This window comes from Orcinus orca, chromosome 16 (assembly GCF_937001465.1).
Source record: "Orcinus orca chromosome 16, mOrcOrc1.1, whole genome shotgun sequence".
NCBI classification, from domain to species: Eukaryota; Metazoa; Chordata; class Mammalia; order Artiodactyla; family Delphinidae; genus Orcinus; species Orcinus orca.
The window spans coordinates 2144762-2167306 of NC_064574.1; the positions used below are offsets into that span (position 1 = coordinate 2144762).

At 64.3% G+C, this 22545-nt stretch overlaps 1 protein-coding gene across 1 annotated transcript; it reads left to right on the forward strand.

Moving 5' to 3' along the window:
- Positions 1 to 836: 836 nt before the first annotated feature.
- On the forward strand, positions 837 to 11223 carry GATA5 (GATA binding protein 5). Its single transcript, XM_004282337.1, has 7 exons — positions 837 to 1093; positions 1292 to 1856; positions 3121 to 3296; positions 9707 to 9832; positions 10205 to 10292; positions 10618 to 10745; positions 11068 to 11223. The coding sequence occupies exons 2-7, from the start codon at positions 1313 to 1315 to the stop codon at positions 11221 to 11223; spliced, it is 1218 nt and encodes a 405-aa protein (XP_004282385.1). The 5' UTR covers positions 837 to 1093; positions 1292 to 1312.
- The last annotated feature ends 11322 nt before the right edge of the window (positions 11224 to 22545 follow it).

Below are 22545 nucleotides of genomic sequence, written 5' to 3' on the forward strand. Positions count from 1 at the left end.
CTTGGGTCATCAGTCAGCAAAGCTACTCAGGTGGCCCGTCTCACCAAGGTGCTGGCACCAGCGGGCCCACCCAGGGAGCGCCAGGAGCCACCTCCAGACCCACCCATCCCACATTTCTGGTGCCTGGAGGAGACTCTTTGGGAATCCCCCAAAGCGAAAGGCCCACCTAGGGGTGGAGGCGAGAAGCTGGGCCGGGACCTTGTGGAAAGGAAGTGCACCCAGATGGAGGCTGCCCACCCAACCTGGCCCCCCAGCTGGGAATGAGTGCGGCAGCTGCCCTGCTCGGTAAGAAACTGAGGAAACCGTGGGACTCCCCCTGGACTTCGCGGGGGCAGTGGCCATGGTACAGCGATTTGAGTTCAGGGAAACGAAGCCAAGCAGTCCCTTTGGAAGCAGGACCCCTGCTCTGGGCCCCAGACCAGGGGCGCACTGGGGGGTCTTTACCACTGTGTCCGTGATGGCGAGGCCACATTCACGGACTCATCCACAGACGGCACCGCACACTACGCCAGCCTTAGCGGAAGCCTGGAACTGGCGGAGGGAGGGCCGTGGATTTGCGAAAACCCCAAACAAATTTAGAGAAGTCTTCGCGCTGGACTGCTCTGGGGCACCAAGCACCTGGCTGGTTCGTGCTGCCCGCGCTGGCCGGGACTCGGCGTTGGGCGCCCCGCGCCGTGCTTCCAGTCGCCTTTACCGCAGAGCCCCGCGCGCCCAGCTGGATCCGGTCACGTGGCGACGCGGCCGCAGCCCCGGAGCTGACCCCGAGGGGAGGGCCCCGGGAGGGAAGGGGTGGTGCGGCGGGGGCGGGCCGGGGCGGGGCGGCCGGAGCACCGGGATTCCCTGCGGAACCGCGCGGACCCCGGCTCCCAGTCTCCAGCCCGCCTGTCGCCGCCTGCCGCACCCGCGCCCTCTGCGCCCTCCGGTCCTCACGACCAGCCATTGAGTACCCAGCTGGGCCTGGCCGCGCGCCCCTCCCCAGCCCGGCGCCTTCTCCCAGCGCCCAGACCCTGCGTCCTGCGGACCTGCCGGGTTTCTCCTTCTCAGCGCCCACCGTGCCCACCCGGGAACCTCCGAAGCCCCGGCTGTGGAGGAGGTGAGCTCGACGTTCCCGCTGCACCCGGGATGCCCCATGAGCCGCTCCGAGCCGCCCCCGCCCCCTGCCGTCTCTCCCTGCAGGTTCCAGGACCCGCCCCAAGAACCGCCGGGCTGGGGAGCGAGGAGCGCGGCCTGAGCGACAGCACCTGCGGGGCACAGTGGCCGTGACCTCGACACCCGTCCCTCTTCCCTGCAGGTCAAGGCCGCGCCAGGGAAGATGTACCAGAGCCTGGCGCTGGCCCCGAGCCCCAGCCAAGCCGCCTACGCGGATTCGGGGGCCTTTCTGCACAGCCCGGGCGCCGGCTCCCCGGTGTTCGTGCCGCCGGCGCGCGTCCCCTCCATGCTGCCCTACCTGCCGGCGTGTGAGCCGGGCCCGCGGGCTCCCGCGATCGCCGGGCATCCCGGCTGGGCGCAGGCAGCCGCGGCGGACTCGTCGGCGTTCGGCTCCCGCAGCCCGCACCCGCCCGCCGCTCCGCCGCCCGGGGCCACCGCCTTCCCCTTTGCGCACAGCACCCCGGGACCTGGCGGCGGCGGCGGCGCAGGGGCCCGGGACGGCGGCGCCTTTCAGGGCGCGATGCTGGCTCGCGAGCAGTACCCGGCCCCGCTCGGGCGGCCCGTGGGCTCCTCGTACCCCACCGCGTACCCGGCCTACGTGAGCACCGAGGTGGCCCCGTCTTGGACCTCTGGACCCTTGGACGGCAGCGTCCTGCACAGCCTACAGGGCCGCCCGGCTGGCCTCCCGGGCCACAGAGCCACCTTCGGTGAGTGCGGGACTGGGAGGTGGCTCCACTGACTGGGGTCCTGGGTGCTGGCCGTACTGGGGTGCAAACCCGCACCCTACGAAATGCACCCCCCAGAGTCAGGGCTTTCCCAGCCGGGTCCGACACCAGCATGGGGCAGGCCCAGAACGCCCGGGACCTGTAAACCTGGACGGAACGCAGCGGCTGCCCCCCCCCCAGATGAAAACCCCGTCCTGAGTTTCTTTTTACACACCTCGGTATTTCTACTTTTCATCCATCCGAACCCAATATTCTGGGATCGAGCCATTTAGAGCCTACGTTAAACGTTTTTATTTTATGAAAAGTTTTGGAAATGATTATTTTTTAAAGCTCAGAATACCGGTTTATCTAAGTAAACCACCACATTCATCTCTGTTCTAGAATGTTTATGTATTCTAATTTGAGACCCAGTTGCAATCGCTCTCCAGGGTATAAATTTGAGTAATCGGACTCCAGGCCCTTAAAGCGGAGAGTTGCTCCCCTTCCCTCCCTCCCTCCTGAGTCGAGGGCGCCACCGGCTCTTTCTCACCCCACCCTCAAAACCGAGGGCCACGCCTTCTTTTGCTGCCCAGTCTTTTAGCCTACACCCCGCCCCCAGCCCCTCAGCGCAGGAAGCGGGATCCACTTGGCCCGGCCGCCAGGGCGCCCCATGCCTGGCGCCCACCCCTGGCCAGGCGATGATTGATCCCCGCCCCGCCCCCACCCGGCGCCCAAGTGTCTCCAGCGCCTGGCCAGGTCTGGAGGGGGCCAGGAGTCCTCGCCCCAGCAGCTCAAGTGGGAGGACAGTGCTGAGACCGCGCAGGCTGACAGTGAAGGCACCGCAGTCCTCGTGGGATCCCGCGATCCGATTCGGCCTCACGGCCACTGCCCGCCCTCCAGATCGACCCACTTTGCGGAGGACGAGGCCCTCGTCCTCTGCCAGTGCAGATGCTCCTGCCTCCCCAGCGAATTAAAATTTCCAATGCTGGCGCGGGATCCTGTTCAGCGTGGGGCAATTCCCTGTCACCTGCCCCGAGGTTGGATTTGTTCACCCTCCCCCCACCTTTTAAAGCAGCCCTGAGGAGCGATTGAGACCTGGCACGAACGTCACAGTATGTAAACTTAAACTTAAACAAGAAAGTTAAAGTAGATTTTGAAGCAAAATAAAATAAAGGCACAAAAAGGAAGGGAAGGAGAAGGTGCTGTGGACATGGCGGCTCCCAGGAAGGGGCAGAGCCTCACCCAGCAGCCACCCGCCTTCCCGCAGCGGCCGACCTCCTGGAGGAGTTCCCTGGCGAGGGGCGCGAGTGTGTCAACTGTGGGGCCCTGTCCACGCCGCTGTGGCGCCGGGACGGCACCGGCCACTACCTGTGCAACGCCTGCGGTCTCTACCACAAGATGAACGGCGTCAACCGGCCCCTCACGCGGCCGCAGAAGCGCCTGGTGAGTGCGGGCAGCCACGGGGCAGGAGGGGGCCGTGCTCCTGCGGCCACGGCCGGGGCGCCAGTGGGGCCCCAGGAGGCCCGGGAGGGGTGGCAGCGCCCGGTCCACTGTCATGGGCCCCCTGGTCTGGGGGTCACGCGCCCACACTGTCTGCGGGGTCTCCCAGAAGAACTCGGCTGTCCCAAGCTCGGCCCTGAACCTCCTGGGCAGGGGCTCAGCCCTGCTGCTGCAAGGGGCTTTGGGCTGGCCAGGTCGGGGGGGCGCAGAGAGGCAAGGTGGCCTGACCCCAGGGAGGGGACTGGAGGGGAAGGTGGCTGCTGAATGCTGGCTTTGTCGGAGGACATTGAATGTTACGGGGCAGGGAGGGACCCTGGGCCCGCTGGCTCTGATACCGCGAGGATGGGACGAGACCAGGTCTGTGGTCCCTGGGCGAAACTTGTTTTCACTTTTGGTTTCTTCTGCTGTATGGCTGGGTAGCGAGTAAGGGACTGGGAGCCCGACTTCTGCCCCCAGCAGGGCAGAGTCCCAGAAGCAGCATAAAGGTTTCAGGTTCCTTTGTTCTCTACCATTTCACAGGCAAATTTTGATGCTCAAGTAATTTTGCAGATAAGTGGCAGGGCCTGCCGATGTCGGCCAGCTGTCCGGTCAGCGAGGCTGCGGTGGCTCCCGGTTCCGGGTCCGGGCAGGGTTGTGTTTCTGGGCTGATGCTGGTGTGAGCCCTGTAGGGCCAGGCGGCTGGTTCTGGTGTGTCGGGCCCCGAGGAGTATGGAAGGGCTTTCCGTGGCTGACACTGTGGGATGGCCGTGCCGTGGCTGCTGGCCTGGGCCGCGGGGCAGTCGCGTGCTGGCCTGGGCCACGGGGCGGTCGCGTGCTGGCCTTTACTGGAAATTCGAAGGCCCAGCTATGGCAGCGCTGGGGCCAGACGCTTTGGGGCCCCAAACTGGGCAGGAAGCAGGACTGACTCGGTCGGGCAGCTTGAAGGCAGCCGCTGTTCCTCTTCCTCTGACCTGGCCTGGCATTTGGGGCTCTGCGGCTCCCCCAGCCTCCCTCCACCCATGCTGTGCCTCTGAGAGTCCATATCACCCCAAGTCTTGTCTCTGCCCCTGTGATCATGCCCCCAGCCCCAGGCGCGCTGCACCGGCCTGTTGTCTGGTGTGGCCTCAGGGAAGGGGAAACTGAGGCCAAGGGACAGGGTCCTGGGGGCTGCGTGCGACCCAGACCTGACCCCGAGCAGCAGGCCGGTCCCCTCCTCTGGCTCCCTGCACTGTCCCCGGGCCAAGCCCTAAACTGGGTGCCAAGGATACAATGCTGAACGGGAGATGCAGGGCTCCCTGTCTCTACCCACACCCCTCGCGGGGCTCAACTCCCAGCAGAAAATTCCTGACCTTGGGGGTGGGCGGGCCAGGGCCACCATCTCCACCCTGAGGCGTTTACCGTCACATCAGCCGGATGACCACCCGGGGCTCCGAGACACTGAGTGACTTCCCTGGGCATGCAGCCCGCTGGCGGCCAGCCCTGGGCTCGGACCAGGACTGTGGCCTCAGGCTCCCACGAGGGCCCCACTCAGGCTGAGACCCTGCTCCTGCCCTGGGTCTTCTTGCCCAGGCCCCTGTGAGATGAATTCAGGGACTGCCCCCTTGCCTGCTGGGAAGGTCAATTAGACGGCGTGTGCAGAGCACTTGGACGGCGTGGCCGGCGTGGGAGGGCCGGGGTCGGCCACTTGGCCTGGCGAGGCCCGTTTCGTAGTCTGAGGACGTGGGGTATTTAGCTTTGGGGGGCCCCCAGGGTGAGGGATCCCTGCGCACCTGCTTGTCTCCCCGAGACCTCAGGATCGGCCCGGCCCTGGACACCCCCGAGTCCGGGCCCACCTGGATCTGATTGTAGAACATGCCAAGGAAGCGTTTGCCTAGTGGGGCTGGGTCCGGGGGATTTCTCAGGGCTCCTCTGCTCCCTGTCTCTCCTGAGCAGCATCCTGGGGGGGTCCTCTGACTGGCTGCGGGGTGCCCACCTGTCACTCAGGGCAGGCGGCCCCGTGGCTTGCCTGGTGGCTGGTCCTGGCAGGGCCAGGCTCGCTGTGAAAACCCTGAGATTCTTGGAGTCCTGAGACCAGAGCCCGGGCCGCGTGCTCCTGGCCATGGGGGCTGGGCCGGCCACCCCAGACCTGCCCCCACTCCAGTGCCTCGCCCTCCCTCGCGTGCGGGCAGAAGTGACACCCCAGGAGGGGCCCCTCCAGGAAGAACTGATCCTCCCCTCTTGCAAATAATTCCAAACGTCCTAGAAGCGTGTCACCAAGGATACAGGAACGTGACGATAGCAAGCGTGCGCCCCCCTCCCGGTAGGAACCTGTCTTTTTTACCCTTTGCCTCCCGTGTGCATCCTCGGCCACAGGCTGGGGGGTTACACCTTTGACCCGAGGCTTCCATCAGTGTAGACGAGCAGGGAGGGTGGTCCTGTCCCTGTGGCCAGGGGCTCTACGAGCGCCCCTTGGCCCGGCCTGACCCCAAAACGTTGGAGCCCAGCAGCCAGGGTCCGCGGACGGCAGGCCTGTTAGCCCGAGGCCGGTTCTGACGCCAGCTCCGGGACGTGGCCGGTGCCACGGAGGGCCCAGCATCCTTCGAAGGCTCACCGACCCGGGTGCTCCTTCCTGCACAGCCCGCCTCACAGACTTGTGTCCTCAGCACGCTGTGCCCCGAGCAACGCCAGGCTCCCACCGTCCATCAGGTTAAGTGTCCCCACGTGTCCCCTGCCAAGAGCACCCAGAGGACCCGTTTGAAACGGGAGCATCTCTGCGGCTCCACCACCTGCAACCTTTACTTTCCCAGCCGCGTCGCCGCCCTCTGCTCTCCCATGCCCCCGCCTCTCCGCCAGCCCCCCACCCAGCTCTGCCCTGATTCCCCTGGTGTCCGGATGCTCGCGGAGCCTGGAGCTCAGGCTGGCTCTGCTGCTGGCTTTGAAGTTGCACTTCTTTTGAAACGAACAGACCAAAAAAGAAAAACAAAACGAAACCTGGAGAGGCCTGGCAGTTAAGGGCCCTGAGAGTGGCCGGGCCTGGCGGTCTGTCCCGACCGCGAGCGAGGAAGGACAGAGGGAGGCTCCGGGCATCCAGGGGGTGCGGGCAGCCCCGGGGACGTGGCCGCTGAGTGTGTTCAGCCCAGAAAGGAGGTTCTGTCCCCTCCGGGACCACCCCCGCACCTCCGGCCCCTCATTGTCTGGGCCTCAGTTACCCCGTAAAACGCAGGCAGCTGAGGGGATGGAAGAAGATACAGGAGCGAGCACTGCGAGAATTTTTTCAAGGTCATTCTTTTTTCCCATTTTCTTGATTTTAATCTAATTTCTAGTTTCTCGATTTTAATTTATGCTCGCTGGAGAGAGGTTCAAATGTGGCTTCCAGATTCCCCCGCACCCCCAGGGTCTGGGTGATGGGTTCACACCACCTGGGCTTGTGTCCTGCCTACACGCGGTCCAGCTGCTGTAGCTTCTCCCCAGGACCCACAGCGGTGTATGTACCTCCACTGCTTCCGCAACGCACAGGCGACCGTGGGGGACGCTTGGGGTGCACGTGTGTCTACGCTCGTGCCCACGTGTGTGCAGCCTTGCGGGCGTGCTGTTGGAAACAGTGCTGACGTGAAGCCTTCGCGTGGGTCTCTTTACTCCCTCGCGGGAGTGTTTCGGTAGGAAGGATTTTAGTAGGAAGTGGCCTGACGGCCAGCCAAGGAGACAGCATTCCTGTGATTCCTACAGGAATGATGCTAAAATTTTGGGGGAATGTGAGATGGCAATGTGAACTCGAAGGGAGCAGCTGTTGGTAAAAGACCCTGAGGGTCCCAGCTGGATTGGGAGGAGGGGCCTCAGGCCATGGTCCCCTCCTTGGTCTGAAGGCACAGCTGGAGTTGGGGACCGTGATGGGGCCCAAGAAGGTAGGTTAGGGTCACCAGATAAAATACAGAATGCACAGTTAGATGTGAATTTCAGATAAACAACGAATAGCGTTTTAGAATAAATATGTCCCAGATGTTGCATGGGGCATACTTACACAAAATATTTGCGGCTCATCTGAAATTCACATCTAGCTGGGCATCCTGTTTGTTTGTTTGTTTGCTAAATCTGGGACCCCTGGGGAGGTCCCAAGGCCTCCTCCCACCTTAGGAAGATGGATGGACTGGGGGTCAGGGGATCCTGGGCCAGGGCAGGCAGCAGGGCTGGGAGTGGGCTCCGGGAGGGCAGGGGGCCTCCATGTGGACACAGCTCCCGGCAGCCAAGAGGCAGGTGGAAAGGAGAGAAGGGAGCAGAGCGGGGGAGACTCGAACTGTGTCCAGTAAAAGCAGCTGCTTTCTAGACAAGATCAGGATGTGGCCGCCGTCTTCCCAGGGAGGCCCTCCGGCTGGGGGCCTGCTTGACCCCAGGGCCAGGGCTCCTGCCTCAGAGTGTGTCCCACCATCCGTCCCTTCCGCTTCTGCTGGGCCTGGGCCAGCCGCCAGCTCTCTCCATTCCAGCAGGTGCACAGGTCCCACCCCTAGGAACCCTGGGGAGACCACTGGAGGTGCGGGCCAGGCTGGGCAGCAGCCGCCACACAGCCGTGGCCTAGAGGCCGCCGGCCAGAGCGAGCATGGGGTCTCCCCAGCCAGGCCGGGAGCTCCTGCCCTGCCCTCCCTCTGGAGCCTCCAAGGCCTCATCCCTTCCTTGTCTTGTGGCCCTTTTGTTCCGGATCCTGGGGCAGAGTCCTGCCTGGAGACCGAAGGCCGAGGCTTAGATTAAACAGGGCGCAATTCCCTGGAGCCAGCCTGGCCCTGGGGGAGGGGAGGGCGAGGAGGCGTTTCCAGCTCTGCGTTTTCTTGGGAACGGCTGGTGCTGGCGGGGGTGGGGGGGGTTGTTTCCAGACGGGCCCCACTCTCCCTCCCGGGCCAGTCACAGGGAGAGCCTGTGCCCTCGAACGGCTGACAGCCTGGGGGAAGGGGGTGGGCATGAGACAGTCGGCAAGGCTGGCAGCTCCGTCAGTGCAGAAGGAAGGACCTCAGAGACGGCAGACAGACGGGGCAACTGAGGCTGCCCCGGAGAGCTCAGCCCTACCCCGGGGCAGATTCCTTTGGGGGCTTCTGTCGTCCGTCTTGCTTTTGGTGGTCCTCTGGCTGGTCCTGGGCTGGAGAGTACTGAGAAGAGAACACACGTCCTTGGGATGGTTTTGAGTGTGGAGTCTCACGGGCTTCTGTCCTTGTGCCCCAGGGTGCCACTGAAACACCGTAGCAGATGTGATTGGGTCTGACCCCGGCTGCCACGGAGACCCTGCATCACTGTGGTGATGTGGGTGAGGGGGCAGGGGACTGGACCGGGCAGGGGCTGTGCACATGAAAGAAAAGGTCAGACAGATTCAGGGCATCTGAGGGCAGGGGCTGGGGAGGGGTGTGCCACCTGCAGGCTGTGCTGGGGGGCGAGGGAGTGGCTTTGGGCCTGAGGTGCCTTGGGGGGCCCTGGGCAGCAGAGAGCATCTGGAGCTCCCAGACTGCAGGGGACAGGACCCCATGCACACACCGAAATGGGAGTCGGGCAGAATCCTTGCCTGGGAGCGAGGGACTGGGCTGTGGGAGCTCGAGGACCTTGAGCTGGTGGGAGGACCGGGGTCAGGCCTCCGACAGCTGCTTTCCAGCCAGCCAGCCAGCTCGGCACAGCCCCTGGACCCCCAGGCTCATTAGGCCCCGATTCCTGGGTGGGCACTGTCTGGGTCCCCACTGGGCCCCCACGTGCAGGGAGGTTTGGGGACCCTGGTTGGATACGGACCTGGAAGGTCGGCCTCTGGAAGGTTCTGGAAGGGCCGTCTTGCCCCAGTATGAAACATGTGAGCAGCAAGGCAGGGGTGGGCATCGGGGACCCGCGGCCCACAGTCCGGTGCAGGTGCTGAGCTGAGCACGGGCTCGAGCCCCAAGTCTTGGGAGGCAAGACCCAGAGGGACCAGCAGGCCCCCTGGATGTTCAGCCCGGGACCAGACCCGAGGGCGGCCCTATGACTCCTAGGGGTGCTGCTGCACCACAGAAATACGGGGCTAAGGCCCAGCGTTGGTTAAAAAGAGGCCGCAACAGATGCCCAGCTGCCTGTCTGTGCTGGGCTCTTCACGAGATCCTGACCCCACAAGAGGCCTGTGGCAGGTCTACTGTCACCCCCATTTTACTGATAGGGAAGCTGAGGCCCAGAAGTGTGAAGTGACCTGTCCCAGGGCTAGCAGGGCACCAGGTCGCGGCTCCGAGGAATCCCGGGCAGGCCTCAGGACCTTAGCGCCCAAAGGCCTTCTCACCCAGCCCCACACGGCCCCACGCCCCGAGCCCAGCGTCCATCCCTCCCGCCCCGGTGCACCTGCCCCGCTGAGCCGAGCGGCAGGGCCCCAGCCCTGAGCCCTGCTCACCCCAGCCTCCTGCCCACAGTCGTCCTCACGCCGGGCCGGTCTCTGCTGCACCAACTGCGGCACCACCAGCACGACGCTCTGGCGGCGCAGCGCGGACGGCGAGCCGGTGTGCAACGCCTGCGGGCTCTACGCGAAGCTGCACGGGGTGAGCGGGACCCTCCCTGGCCCGAGGCGGGGCTGAGGAGCGGGGGCAGGGGTGTTACGGTTAGGCCCGTGGTACAGATGGGCTCACAGAGGCTGTAGCATCACTGTGGCTTCCCCGCAGCCATTCAGCCGGGGGCAGAGGCTGGACACCCCCAGAGCCCTCCTGGCCCCCCGGCTCCCGGAGGCTGGGGTGGGACGGGCTTCTCCCCACCAGGCCTGGACGAAAGTGCCAAGCCCGGGGGTAGCAGCTCCCCACAGGGCCGCAGGAGTGACCAGCTCTGCAGGGCTGAGATCGGGGCAGGTGGCCATGCAAGAGGCCCCAGGGGTGAGCTCGGACGGGGAGCAGCCGTCCATGTCCTGCCAACCCCACCAGGTACCGCGGCCCCTGGCGATGAAGAAGGAAAGCATCCAGACCCGGAAACGGAAGCCGAAGAGCATCTCCAAGACCAAAGGCTCCTCAGGTCCACGGGCCAGGGCTGTGGGAGGCCGGGAGGAGCCCAGGCCCTCCAGTGAGGCACACCTTCTCCCTGTGGAGTCACTTTGAGTATCTCACCTTCCACCATTAGAGATTCACATGTTTGGTGCGAGCATCATCGTCCTGAAGTGCACATACCCCGCATTGTCCTGGGATGGTCTGGTCTGGGGAGGGACTGGGGTGGCGGGAGTTCACCCAGCAGTGGGGCAGGAGGTCCAGTGGAGGAAGCCACACGAGCACCTCCAACCCCCTGCACGACCAAGGCAACCAGACCTGGCAGCTTCTGTAAATTGCCCTGCCTTCCCTCCCAGGATCCACAGGGAGCACCACAGCCTCCCCGCCAGCCTCTGTCCCTGACCTGGAGATGTCAGCGGCCACTCTGAAACCTGAGCCCAGTCTGGCATCCCCTTCGTGCCCCGGGCCCAGCGTCACCTCCCAGGTAAGGAGGTCAGGGTGGGGTGTGGTGCCCAGAGCTGGCTCCCAGGCACCTCCTGGGGGACCCCTGGCACCCCAGCCAGGTCAGGGCCCCCACGGGCCCCTGCCGGAAGCTTGGGGCCGGACACGCAGCTGGCCGCTGGTGCCAGGAGCTGACCTGTGGCCGACGCCGGCTGAGAGCCCCTGTTGATCCTCACAAGGGGTCCCCACCCCATTCCAGGGGCTGAGGAGGCCCCTTAGGGCAAATCGCCCTGTCTCAGGGCTCCCAACCTCAAGTGAGCCGGCCACTGTTCCCGAGTCTCACGGGTGCCGTGTCCTCCCCGCAGGCCTCCACACAGGTGGACGACACCCTGGCCCCCAGCCACCTGGAGTTCAAATTCGAGCCCGAGGACTTTGCCTTGCCTTCTGCAGCCCTGGGCCCCCAGGCCGGCCTCGGCGGGACCCTGCGCCAGGAGGCCTGGTGTGCGCTGGCCTTGGCCTAGGTCCCCGGGCCCCCGCCAGGACCCACCTCGCTACTTCTTCACTCCAGCCCAGCAGAGAGACCGCCAGGCCGGACGCTGGAAGAGACTGGAGCCAGCCGGACCTGGAGGCCTTCTGTGCAGATGGCAGTCGGGCCCCAGAACAGGAGGAAGGCTGGTGGGAGAAGGGCTCGAGCCCCTCCCTGGACAGCAAGGGACCCCCAAATGTAGGGCAAGGCTCTGAACCCTACCAGCCACTCCGACCACGGCTGACTGGGGCTCCCACCCCCTCTTGACTTCTGTCCTCAAGGCTCGCCATCATCACGTTTACAGGTTGCAGCCGTTGGAAAAACCCCACCTTCCTGTTGTAAAACCAGGATCACAGGTGAAATCACTGAGGCCAGGCGGCTAACAGGGATGAGGAGGGCAGCCCGCTGGGGGGCCTCCTGGCCTCGGGCCGTCCATTTCCCACATTCGACCATAGAGCCACGGCACGGAGACCTTGCCCTCCTCGGAGCACGGGATGGCCAGGGACAGATGTGCAGGTCGCGCACTGTACCAGGACGCCACCCGGGGGGGGGGGCGTTCACATCGTAGTCATCGTGGACTTTTATTTATTTGGACAGTTTTCCCAGACAGCAGTAAAGGGCCTTGTTCTGACTGAATCTGTGGATTGTAACCATTTCTGATGGGCAGAGTACCCGGGGCCCAGTTCTGACCCACACGGGCACTCTCGGGGCTGGTGGTTGGGTGACCACAGGTCCTGGCTCACCTGGGACTGCCCCAGCAGAATTAGCAATAACCCCCCTTTCGCGTACAAAGCTGTCCCCTCCCAGGGCTGCGTGATAAATTAGTTAGTCGGGGCACTGGCTAGGGGCAGCTCTGCCCATGGGGGCTGATGAATGGCTACTGACAGCCTGAGGGCGGAGGCCGGGGGTGGGGGGGGCGGGCGGGGCATGCCCTGCAGAAGGGCCACAGCGTCCTTCCGTCCCATTGCTGCCCTTCACCGACAAGAACTTCTGATTTTTCCACGGAAGCCAGAAACCTGGCTTTTTTTTTTTTTAATGTAGAGTCTTCCAAATGAAAGCTTCCCCCCACCCCCCCGACTCCCAATTTGATTCAAAAATCTTTTAAATTTTGTGAGCCATCGAAGCCAGCCGCCATGGCGCCGTCCTGTTTAAAGCATCGCTTTCATATTTAAGATGCTCCTCCTTGGTGAGAGCTTCCCGAATGTGTTCCTTCATCCTGGACTTGTACCTCAGAGATTCAACCAGCTCAGTTTCCACGTGTCTTTTTTTTTTTTAAGACAAATGCCGCCATAAGAAAAAAAGATGTAAAATAAAGATTTCAATCTTGCTTGCCTCTCCCCATCACCTGTGGGATTCCCGGCCTCGCCTAGAAACGCATCTCCGGGGGCCGGGCAGCTGGACCTCACTGGCCGCTCTGAGTCACGTCAGGAGCTCTCAAGGGCATCAGTAGGACTTGACGAGACCCGTAAACACTGGGTGGCTTCGACGTCACCACCAGCATGAGGGCAGGACACTGGGTGGGGTGGGCGAGGCCCAGCCTGGGGACCACGCTGTGGGAAGTCATCACTTCGGGGTCAGGCAGACTCGGGTCAGGTCCCTGTCCTGCCCCCTACTGCCCTCCTGGCCCGGGGTAGGGGGCACAGAGCAAGCCAAGATTTGGGCAGTGGTGGCCCCAGTGGCCCCCTGTGGGTCCCGTGCCTCTGACGGGCACAGCAGGCAGCGTTGGGTGAACCCTGGGGACGCGGGGGCACGAGGCACGAATCAGGCCCCCTGTGTTGAGGGCACCGGCCCCTCTCACCACCTGGGTGTCCCCACGAGGTCATGAGCCTCTGTGATCGGGGACCCCTACCCTCCCAGCAGGGAGGGCTGCGGCACGGACCACCCAGATCCGGACGACCTGAGGGGCCGGGGGTCCGATCGGTGACGGGTGGGACCTGGGGACCTGCACGTTCACAAGCACTCAGGGCCCCTGGCAGCCACACTGAGAGCCACGTGGCCAGGGCCGGGCGTCAGAGGAAATGCCTCGGGGACGGGGTCTGGAGCAGAGCACAACTAGCTCTCTCCAGAGCGGGCTGGACGGGGAGATGGGAACTGAAGGGCCTGCAGGAGCTGTGCCCGTGGGCGTCTGCGCTGGGTGGGCCAGAGGTGAGGCCGCTGCCATCTCATCTCCGCGCCACAGGCCTGGGGCCGCCTTCCCGGGAGCCCACCCACAGATGAGGAAAAAAGCACAGAAAAGGTCGCCCCGCTCGGGGCGGCAGAGCCCCTTCCCAGCCCTTATCCCGCCTCCTCCCACCCCTCTCAGGGCTCGTGATGGGGCGTTGGGCCCCGAGCTGAGCGGGAGACCAATTGTCGAGCAAGTGGCAGTGGCCTCCGCGGGCCGCCCCACCAGGCACCCCCGGAACCTCTCAAAGGCAAGACCAGACCAGCCCTTCTGAGGCACCCAGGGGACAGGGTGGGAGGGGGCGCAGAGGGGAAGCAAAGGCCCTGGAGGAAGGAGCCACAAGGACAGGGACAGACGAGGTGGCCGGGAGCACCTGGCGAGGACCACGTGGCCACGTGACCACTACCACAGTCGCTGCGGGAGCGGCCCTCCGCCGGGCAGGTGCCGCTCCCTGTGTCGCCCGCCGCATCCCTGGCTTTTCCCTCCAAGGGGGGCACCAGTCTCCCTCTTCCCTGACGAGAGAAACCCAGGCACCTGAGAAGTAACACCCGGCTCAGAGAGGTGACGCCAGGCGCGGGGCCCCAGCAGCGCCCTGACCAACGCAAGGAGTCTTCCTAGAGGTGCCCACAGGGCGATGGGCAGAACAGGCAGGGTGGACAAGAGGGGCTGGATGCCCCGCCCACGAGGACAGGTCCCGAGGGAGAGTGTGTGGCAAAGAGGGAAGGAAGACGCGAACTCATCCTCCGTTTTCATCCTTTTTCAGGACGCGTCCAGGAGGGAGGCTGGGCCTCCCCCTCTGGGCCTGAGGAGCTTCAGGCAGAGCTGCTCAATTTAAGCCTTTCTCCCCAGTGCCTCTTCGGGTCCCGGAAGCTGTAGGACCTGGAGCCTTAATATAGCCGCCGGCACCCCCTTCCTGCAGCTCTTCCTCCCCCCAGCCCGCCTCAAGGCTCTGCCCGGCGGCCATAAACAACCGGATGGGCTGGGGAGGCTGGTGGGAGTGGGCAGCCGCAGGCGCTTATCAGACGGCAGGACGGAGAGGAAGACCACTTCGTCTGCGCTGCCTGGCCGCCCACACCTCACTTCCCACATCTTTCAAGCTAAAGCCGACGTCCGGGGCCGTGGGGGAGGGGCGCCACAGCTCCTCCAGCCTGCAAGGGTCCCCCCGTCCGCGGGAAGTGTCTACTGAGCCCCCGCGGGGCTCCGTCCTGGACGACTGGAGAAGGGAGAAGACAGCCAGCGTCCCCTCGACTGGGGTTTTTTGATCCAGAACTATTTCCAAAGCATCCCTTCTCCTTCCCACGTAAAGCCCTTAACCCATGGCCTCGCTCCAGACGCGGAACAGGGAGACCCAGAGCAGCCCGGGGCAGCCCTGCAGCGCTCATGCCTGGAAGCAGAAGCAGCCGCCCCACCCGTGCCTCCTCGCAGAGGGCGTCAGGGTGGCAGCCCCAGCGGCTCCCCATCGCCCTGGTTTTCCGAGTCCAGCTGCCGTCGGTCAGCAGGGTAGCCGCTGCCCTCAGCAGGCGCACGTTCATCCCACAGACCCTTTCCGTGGAGCGTCGCCACGGCCTCCCGCGAGCCGCCTGCCCCAGCTCAGTCCCTCAGGGCAGCCGCGGCCACGCGTCCAGCTGTGCCCAGGCCCACGAGCTCCCCGGCGGGGCTGCAGCTAAGGGTCGTTTCCCCTTTGCTACCGAAAAAGACGCTCTTTAGAAACGGGTGCCAGTCCTCCAAGGTGCTTGTCTGAAAATGTAACGTGCTTATTAAGAAGGAAAATCATTCTTTGGGGAAAGCAATGCAGGTTACCGACTCTTTATTTGACCAAGTAAGGACCTTTCTTAGAGAAGACCAGTTGCTGCTGTCACCAGCATGAAAGATAGGCCATTCTGCCACCAAACACGAGGGCCCGGCAGGCTCAGGGATGGGGCCACGCATGTGCAGTCCTCCCTGCCCGTCCTCTGCCACACGTCCTTGGGCAGTTCCCGGGGCTCGGGGCGGCTGTTCTCCAGGGTGTGTGGACAGGCATTCAGCAAGATGATGACCACGCTCCCCATTCCCAGCCCCCACGTGGACCCCCACTCCGCAGAGAAGAAAGGAGGCCAGAGAGACCTGACACCCCCTGAGGCTGTGAGGCTGCAGGCCCTGGGGTGCCCCGTCCTCCCCTCACGCACCTCGGTAGGGGCTGAACCCACCCCAGAGAAGAGGGGGCCGGTGAGCCCCACAGTCCCGCTGGAGCCGGGGCGGGGGTGGCCGGCCCTCGATGGCTACGTGGAAGCCACAGTGGGCAGCCCCCCCTGCAGTGCCCTGCGAGGCCCGCCAAGATGTTGACACGGACGGCTCCAGCCGCCTTATTTATTATCTGATAAAGGGTTCTCGGCACCGCGGGTGGACGGCGTCTGGCCGCGCTGGGGCCTGGGGGAGGGAGGAGGCTGGGTGGGGGGACGGGAGGCCAGAGCAGGCCTCCACACTGGACTCTGGGGCCGGACACACTGAGGAATCTGGATTTTCCCTCTCCTTCTCCGGCCAACAGCCTGCCTTCTCCACTGCCAACGAGCCAGCAGGCCAAGGAGAAGCTCTGCTCTCGTGCGGAGTGGCCCGGGGGACCTCCTGTTTGGACGTCACACCCCCTGAGACCTGCGCCCCCCGTGCTGCTAGACCCTGCTCCCCCTGGTTCCAGGAAAACCCCGAGCTTCGGCCCTCCTCTCCGTCCACCCCCGCCCACCCAATTACTGCTGCAGCCCATCGCGCACCCCTCTGCTTGGCCTGGAGCTCAGACTTTCCATGATGCAAATCTGGGCCTGTTTCTCCTTTGCTTCCAAACACTCGGCCCAGGTACTGCCCCAGCAACTGCACAGATGGCCCAGCCATGACAGCCTGGTGGCCCCAGGGCCCCCCTCTCCTGGCACCTGCATCCACTCTTGGGTACGGGGACCCTTGACAGCATCCAGACACATCACACCTCCGGGTCTTTGCACGTGCCGTTCCCTCTGACTGTGACGCCTTCCTCCTGTGCGCCTAACCAGAGACGTGGTGGCCGGGGGTCGAGACCCCTGACGCCCCCTCCTCCACAGAGCCTTCCTCAGGCTGTTCTAGGAGGGTCTGAATCCACAGGTATCCACCAGGCAGAGTTGTCACAGAACGACCCAGATGACCCACAAGAGGGGGTCCGTTAAATGGCCGAGGGAACGTATGTGGTGAGCCCTTAAAGAGTGTTGGACAATTACAACTTATTCTAATATTTTTTCCCCGAACCTTCTGTGAGTCGCTTTTATAACCATGAAGAAGACAACAGAGGCGCCCTGCACGGGGTCTCTGTGGCCAGCCCTGCCCACCAGCATCACTGCCTCTTCGTGCACTGTGGGCCTTAGGGGAAACCCACAGGAGGCTGCATGGGAGGGGGAGTTGGGGGGGCACTCCAGGACAGGTGGGGACCATCTGAGGCCCCCTGGGGGCCTGGTCATCCTGGAGCCCAGCTTAGAACCCACGTACATCTCTCCCCACGGGAACTGGGCAAGGCAGGCGGTGGCCACTGACCCAGGCGGCCTGTGCCTCCCCCTTGGCAGTGATGCCTCTTGCCCTGGCCAGTCACTTCTTGTCTGTCCATCCTCACCTTAAAGGTCAGAGAGGCCCTGCTCGTCCACACCGCTCCAAGACAGGGCCCCGCCCCCTGGTGCTTCCCCGCTGCCCATCCTGCGGCCTTCCCGGCGCTTGCCCATCCCGTAACCACACATTTGAATATTCCCGTGCTCTCTTGGTCTCGCCCACTAGAAGCAGCTTCCCTGAGTGCAAGGGCCTCATCCAGCCCGTTCCCCCGTGTCCGGCGATGAGCCCAGTGCCCGGCCGACACTCAGTGATGGAGGACTGAATGCACGGGTGGACCATGTGCCTGGCCCCTGCTGACTCGTAGGGGTGGGCTGATAAGTCAGGCCCCCACAAAGCCCACCCATCCACCCTGTGGGTGGTGGGCTTCTGACTGTCTCTGTCACCCTTCGGGGCTCTCAGTCCCGCTGAGGATGCCAGGGACAGGGACAGAGGGGGTGAGGTGGGGTCCCCGGGGGGCCTGGGGGAGGGGGGTACCCAGAAGCACGTCCCCAGAGGAGGATTTGTTGGGGCAGATCCAGGAAGGCCGCGCTCCCAGACGCCTGCGGGGAACGGGGAGGGGAGGAGTCAGCCAGGGCCATTCCCGGCAGCATCCCAGCCCCTGCCCCATCCCCCAGGACCTCCGGCGCTCAGGACTCTCGGAGGCTATCCTGGCCGAGGTGTGGAGGCCAGCTTTCACCCCACACCGGTGGGGCACTGTGCACACGGGCAAGGGGCTCCAGGAAGCACAGCCCTCGGGGTGGGGGGAGGAGGGTGTGGGGCTGCAGCCTCGCTCCTCCCGGACCACCCAGACCACCTGCCTTTGCCCTGTGGGCTGGATTCACGCCCTCCGAGGCCCCCACTGCCAGGGCCAGTTCACATGGCTGAGACACCGTGCCTGTCCTGGGTCAGGGTCTGGGCAGGCTGGAGGGGCCCTGCCGTGTCCCCTGGGTGTTCCCAGGCCTGGACAGCCGTGTGCAGGGCCCGGGAAAGGAAGGGGCCATTCAGGGTGCCACACGGCCGGCAGGCCTCACCCCAGAAGGCCTGTGGACACTGGCCAGGCTGCATCAGGCTGGATTCTGGTTCCCAGAAACTTGGAATTGACTCCAGGCGGGGGAGGTGCAGGAGGACCCAACGTGCTCCAAGCGCTTCACGTCTGACCTCTGAACTAATTACCTCTGAGTTGTGTCTCCTGTGTGTAAAATGGGCCAAGCGGCTCAAGGTTACACAATTTTCAAGTTCAGTTCTGGCATTTCTTTGCTGTTTAATACGCAGAGGACCTCAGAACACGGCCGTGGGCAGGGACCCTTGATCTTGACCTCTGGGAGACCCTGGTGGCAGGAACACCCGCCGCAGGCCGCGTGCACAGAGGGGGGCGAGGCTGCCCACCTTTCCAGGGAGAGAGGAATGAGGCCGTGAGGGGCAGAATGGAGACAGACACAGAGAGACAGAGGACAAAGCGTGACGTTGACCCCTGACCCCAAGTGCCCTTGGGTCCGGCAGCCACAGCCCCCCTCTACTGGTGGCCTGTCCTGGGGCACGTGTCCCTGGGGCGACACTGGGGGCAGGGAGGCCCAAGGAACACCTGGGCCCTTTTGGCCTGCGGAGGGAGTGGCAGGGAGTGACAGAGCCCCTGCTGCAGGGAAAGAAGGTGAGTTTTCCCAAAGCTTTTGAAGAAAGTACCCCAAAACCCTTCATGCGGGTCAGCCAGGACTGCTGACCCTGGGCCAGGACCCAGCTGTGTCCCTCACACAGGAGTCCTTCCAGCAAGTCCAAAATGGGCCGGAGGTGGGGGGCTGGTAGCCAAAAGAGTGCGGGAGGGGCCCACAGTGCTGGGCCCGCCAGCCAGGAACCCTCCCACCTCCCCACTGGGGAGCTTCTCTGATGGGGCACCACCTGACCGCCCCCCACCCCAGGCAGAACTTGAGGCCAGCAAAGCATGTCCCACGGGCCCCTGGGGCTGAGCAGTGGGCTGGTGTCCCCGTGGAGGGCGGGCAACGGCCCTCAGCTTGATCGTGGCCCCACTGGCCCATCTCTCACCCTTGGGGGCAAGGGCTCGGGCAAAAGGGACAGAAGACAGCCTGGGGGTTGGGCGGGCAGGCTGACCCTTGGCTCTGGTCACCGTGGGTGGCATGATTTCCTGAGCCAAGTCCAGACGTCCGTCCCTGACACGTGGGAACAAGCTTAGCTGAGATGAATGGCTTCGGGGGCCTCCCCTCAGTGACCCCCTGCCGGGCCCCAGAAGGATGGGGGGACAGTCGCCCCCCGAGAGCCCCTCTGAGTCCCTCAGTACAGAGTCCAGAGCCCTGAAGTCATGCCCGGTGGTTAGGGAGAGGGTAACGTGTCTCTCTGAAGCTTTAAACTAAGCAGAAAACCCATAACACGGCAGCCTCCTTAAATCAACAGCTCTGAGCCAGCGCGTGCCGCCTGCTGACGGCCGGGAGGCTCTCCTCGAAGCCGTGCCAGGATTCTCTGGAGAGAGATTTAAGGCCGCCAGCCCAGCTCCGTGAACCTTCCTCACTAAAATACCGGCCCATCCGCTTCCGGCCTGCAGCCACTCCCCAGGTCACGTTCCGAGCGCTTTCCTGCGCCGTGGCCCCGGCACCCTGCAGAGAGCCTGCGAGAGTCCCAGCCACGTGACATAAATCTCCCTTGTTTACCTATTAACGAGAGGGGCCATTAACTACTCAAACGAAGTACGTCTCCGCACTCCAAGGCCAAGAGACACTTAGCGCCAGCCCTTCGCCCGGGCCCTTAGCGCAGTCAGAGCCGGGTCCGCAGGGCTGGGGCGGACCCACGGGGTCTCCGGGCGGCAACAGACCCACCCCTCAGGGCCGCAGGGTGGTCTGCAGCTCCCAGGACTGGACAGGCAACCAGACCAGCGCTGACCAGGCTGGCGGAGGGCAGGCCCTGGCTAGGGCATCAGTGGCTGACATGGGCCCCAGCTGTCTGTGAGCAGGGGTGGGGCCGGGCTACGGGGCGGGTGGGATAAAAGCACTGCTCGGGGCCCAGCTCCCACCCCTGACCCCCACCCCTGTCTACAGGGCGACAGCGCGGGGGCCATCCTCCCCTCTCCACATCGTCCAGGGGGTTACAAGGACCATGCAGCGTTTCTGCCACCAGACAAAACACAGGCCAAGCCCCACAGCCTTCTCTCCATCTCCCTCACCCACCGCAGGGCTGTGGGTGGCCGGGCTCTGGGGCGGAGAAGGAGCCCCTTCCTGGGTCCTCCCTGTGGACCCCCAAAGGGAGATGCAGCCCCTGGGGACCCAGAAAGAGAGGAGGCTGTTCTCAGACCCTTGGGACACACCTGGCCTGCTCTATCACCCCCTCGCATCCCTCTACACCACTCCCAGCCCCTCCCTGACTGTGGGACCCCCCTGCACACCAGCCTCAGTCCTGCTCAGCCCCTCCCTGAGACTCAGTTACCCCACCAGCCCGCCTTCCCCAGGGGACAGCAAGAGGTGTGCCCCAGAGCCCTCACACAAGTGGTTGCTCCCCTGACAATGCGGTGGGCTCCCAGCCTCTGGCCCCCCACCCCGCCTCCCCCAGATCCCAGCTCTGGGCTGGGCATGCAACAAGTATTCCATAAAGACCAGTCCTGGGGGCTTCCCTGGGGGCTCAGTGGTTAAGAATCCACCTGCCAATGCAGGGGACTCGGGTTCGAGCCCTTGTCCGGGAAGATCCCACATGCCGCGGAGCAACTAAGCCCGTGTGCCACAGCTACTGAGCCCGCGCGCCTAGAGACCCTGCTCCGCAACAAGAGAAACCACCGCAATGAGAAGCCCACACACCGCAACGAAGAGTAGCCCCTGCTCGCCGCAACTAGAGAAAGCCCGCGCTCAGCAACGAAGACCCAACGCAGCCTAAAAAAGACCAGTCCTGGGCAGTGGGCAGGCTAGGGATCGAAGGGGCCCAGGCCCACGCCAGTGCTGTGGAGAGGGGGCTGGGCACCCCTGCCTCTCTCGAGACCCTGATGAATCTCACGCTCCCCCCTCAACCAACACACATCTAGAAGAACCCTGTCAGGCTGACAATAGGCTCTAAAAATACCCCAATGGCAGACAGGATTTCCCAGGAACATCGTAGGTTCTGTCCAGCGGAAGTTATAAATACTAAATGATGTTAATGCGGAGTCGTTAGTCATCCAGGGGCAGTCTTGTCCTTTGTGGCGACAAGGGATGTTTTTCCAGATTCGTAATTTATTGCTCTTTACAGTTAAATCCAGCTACAGGCAAAAAAAGGAAAAAAGCAGGGTCCCCTGGAGCCCCTGAGAGCCAGGGCCAGGCGGTGCCTGGACCACCTCTGTCCAGGCCCCCAGCCTATGGGCAGCCACTGCCTTTGCCCTCACCTGCCCCAACCCGTCAGCAGCCCTGACTCGGGCTCCCCCAGGTCTCAGAGTTGTGCTTGACCTCCCCCAAAGGCCAGTCCTGGTCTGCCTCCTAAGTGAGGCTCTACTTCCTGCACGTGGTTCTGCCCCCCTGGCCGCAGACCTGAAGCCTCCCCCTGCCTTCCTACCCCCCTGACGTCTGCCACCCCCCACTCAGTCCTCCACGTAAAAGGCCTACGGCTGCCCAGGGCCCAGCAGGATTCACAGCCTCCCGCCCTCTAGCCTCTGCCCTCCTGCTCCTTGCAGATCTCTGCCCGACACCCTGTCCCCCTTCTCCCCGCCCTTACGCTCCCGGCCGGGGCTCTGGGCTGTCCCCTCCTCAGACTGTCGCCACTGGGGTCCTATAGCCTCCTGGCGTGGCCACCCCTACACCCGGGGCGCAGCACAAAATTGGGCACCCTCGGTCCCCCAGGGACACAACGGCTAGTGCAGCAGCTTCTCCAGGGGAATTCAGAGGCTGCCTGCCACCACCTGGGGAGACATGGGGGCTGCAGGATCCAGCCCACACGGGCCCAGCCCCCTCCAGCACTGGGGCAGGCATGGGTCAGCTAAGAGCAGCCAGGTGGTCAAGAAAGGGTGGCCCTCGTCCCAGCGCCCTGGGCGGGGCAGGGGGGGCTAATGGCCCTGGGGACGTGTGCCACATGCGGGGTACATGGGGATACCAGCGCAAAGGGCAGCGGAGGGTTCAGGAGGCAGCTGGTGCCCAGTGTGGCAGGAGACTGTAGGCGCTGGGACCTCCCAAGGCCACTGGGCTCGGGCAGGCGAGCGCCAGGTGGGACGCTGGGCCAGAGGAGGCAGCAATAAAAGCAAGGGGGTAACCCAGCCTCTGCGGGGATGCTCACCCCTGTGGTGGCCAGGCAGGACTTCGGGTCAGGGTGATGGCCGTGAGGGGACAAGCCCGGGGGCAGGCAGGGCTGCACATGCATCACTCATGCCAGGGGCGCCCAGGAGAAGCCCACTCAGGTTCAAGGGAAGCAGCAGAGAACCCCTCCTCACGGGAGGAGGACCCCTGCCCCTGGGCCCAGGGAACGAATTCTGAGTTTCTGCTTCCTCTCTGGGCCCCTGCACAGGGTAGCCCAGGCACAAGCGATGGGCGTGGGATAGGGATGACCCTCCATTTCCCACGAGGGGCCAGAGCCCGTGTGCCGGGCGCAGGTGCAAAAGGTGGACGGGCAGGCACGGCAGGGGCCGCC

Excerpts from the sequence above, each read along its gene's own strand:
- GATA5 (XM_004282337.1), top strand. The coding sequence starts at position 1,313 with ATGTACCAGAGCCTGGCGCTGGCCCCGAGCCCCAGCCAAGCCGCCTAC. Across the intron at positions 1,857-3,120 it reads GGGCCACAGAGCCACCTTCG|CGGCCGACCTCCTGGAGGAG; the intron begins GTGAGTGCGGGA and ends GCCTTCCCGCAG. Across the intron at positions 10,746-11,067 it reads GGCCCAGCGTCACCTCCCAG|GCCTCCACACAGGTGGACGA; the intron begins GTAAGGAGGTCA and ends TCCTCCCCGCAG.